Source organism: Pteropus vampyrus, unplaced genomic scaffold (assembly GCF_000151845.1).
Source record: "Pteropus vampyrus isolate Shadow unplaced genomic scaffold, Pvam_2.0 Scaffold579, whole genome shotgun sequence".
Classification (NCBI taxonomy): domain Eukaryota; kingdom Metazoa; phylum Chordata; class Mammalia; order Chiroptera; family Pteropodidae; genus Pteropus; species Pteropus vampyrus.
The window spans coordinates 51,040-52,255 of NW_011889360.1; the positions used below are offsets into that span (position 1 = coordinate 51,040).

Consider the following 1,216-nt stretch of genomic DNA (forward strand, 5'->3'; position numbering starts at 1 on the left):
TATGGTAGAAATAGTAGCTCAAAAATATTCGTTGAATCATTGACTTATTTATGCATACTCATCTCTTGAACATTGTTCATGTTCTTTACTTATGAATAAAATTTGCATATTTCTCTTCTGTTGCTCTTTAAAAATTACCCATCCTTCATGACAATTTTTTTTTTTCAAAAAGCATAATTATGAAGCAATCCCTCTGCTATCTACAAATGATTTTGCACTGTCTCTTCTCACCAACCATTTTATGCTATTTACTAACACCCTGGAATTGTAAGTTTCTTTAATGTGAGACTATATCATAGCCTGTCATTAATTTACTAAATTTAAAGGAGGCCGGCAATAAATGAAAGGATTGTTCCCTGGGAGGCAATGATGCCTGTGAGGTGGCAGGCACAGCTGGAAAAGTCTTAGCGCATCCCCTCTGCAGTGTGCATCCTCAGGATGGTGACAAGAATAAAAAATTAGGAGGTGAGGATGGTCATGATGGTAATCTCATGGAAAGTGGCAACAATGCAAAGCAATAATAACAGCAAAAATAATAAAAATAACTGAAACAAGAAATAACCAATGAACATAAAATAACAATAAAAGAACAAAAGATAAACAAGATGAATACACACATGGAAATCTCATTCTGTGTATAAAGTGTTTGATAATGATTTGTTCCTCTTTGTAAAATAACAGGAATTCAATTTTAAAAAGGATCATAGTTTCCATAATAGATTCTGAAAGTGTGATTTTCAAAGGTTCTTATTAACCTTATGAATGTTTTACAGGAAACTAATCTTTTGAGTCTTAATAGTCCATTACTCATACCCAATTAAAACATTTCACTTGAATAAAAGCAAAGTGGTAAGCTTCACACTCGAAATATGCTCAGTCATACCCTTGTTAATTGCAGAGACACAAAGATAATGGAATAAAATGACTCACTCATAGAGACCTACCTCCTGGCTGTTTTCTACACTCCAACACTGCAGCCCACCCATTTGCCCCTCCACCAGCCTCCACTTTGGGACCTCGTCTATTGCTAAGAAAACATTCTCTGCGAAAATATTCTGGAGCTCAACACCTTTCTTAGAGCCTCCTTCACATCCTTGTTCCTCAAGCTGTAGATCAAGGGGTTCAGCATGGGGATCACCACAGTGTAGAACACTGTGGCCACCTTGTCTGTATCGGCACTGTTGCCAGAAGTGGGCCGGCAATAAATGAAAAGGAT

The 1,216-nt window shown here is 36.6% G+C and overlaps 1 protein-coding gene across 1 annotated transcript in view; it reads right to left on the reverse strand.

Annotated features, from left to right (window-relative positions):
• Positions 1–1,027: 1,027 nt before the first annotated feature.
• Positions 1,028–1,216, reverse strand: part of LOC105308455 (olfactory receptor 5L1-like) — a 1,986-nt gene continuing 1,797 nt past the window's right edge. Inside the window, exon 3 of the mRNA XM_023525601.1 lies at positions 1,028–1,178. Coding sequence (XP_023381369.1) covers positions 1,028–1,178 — 151 coding nt within the window. The remainder of the gene's footprint in view (positions 1,179–1,216) is intronic.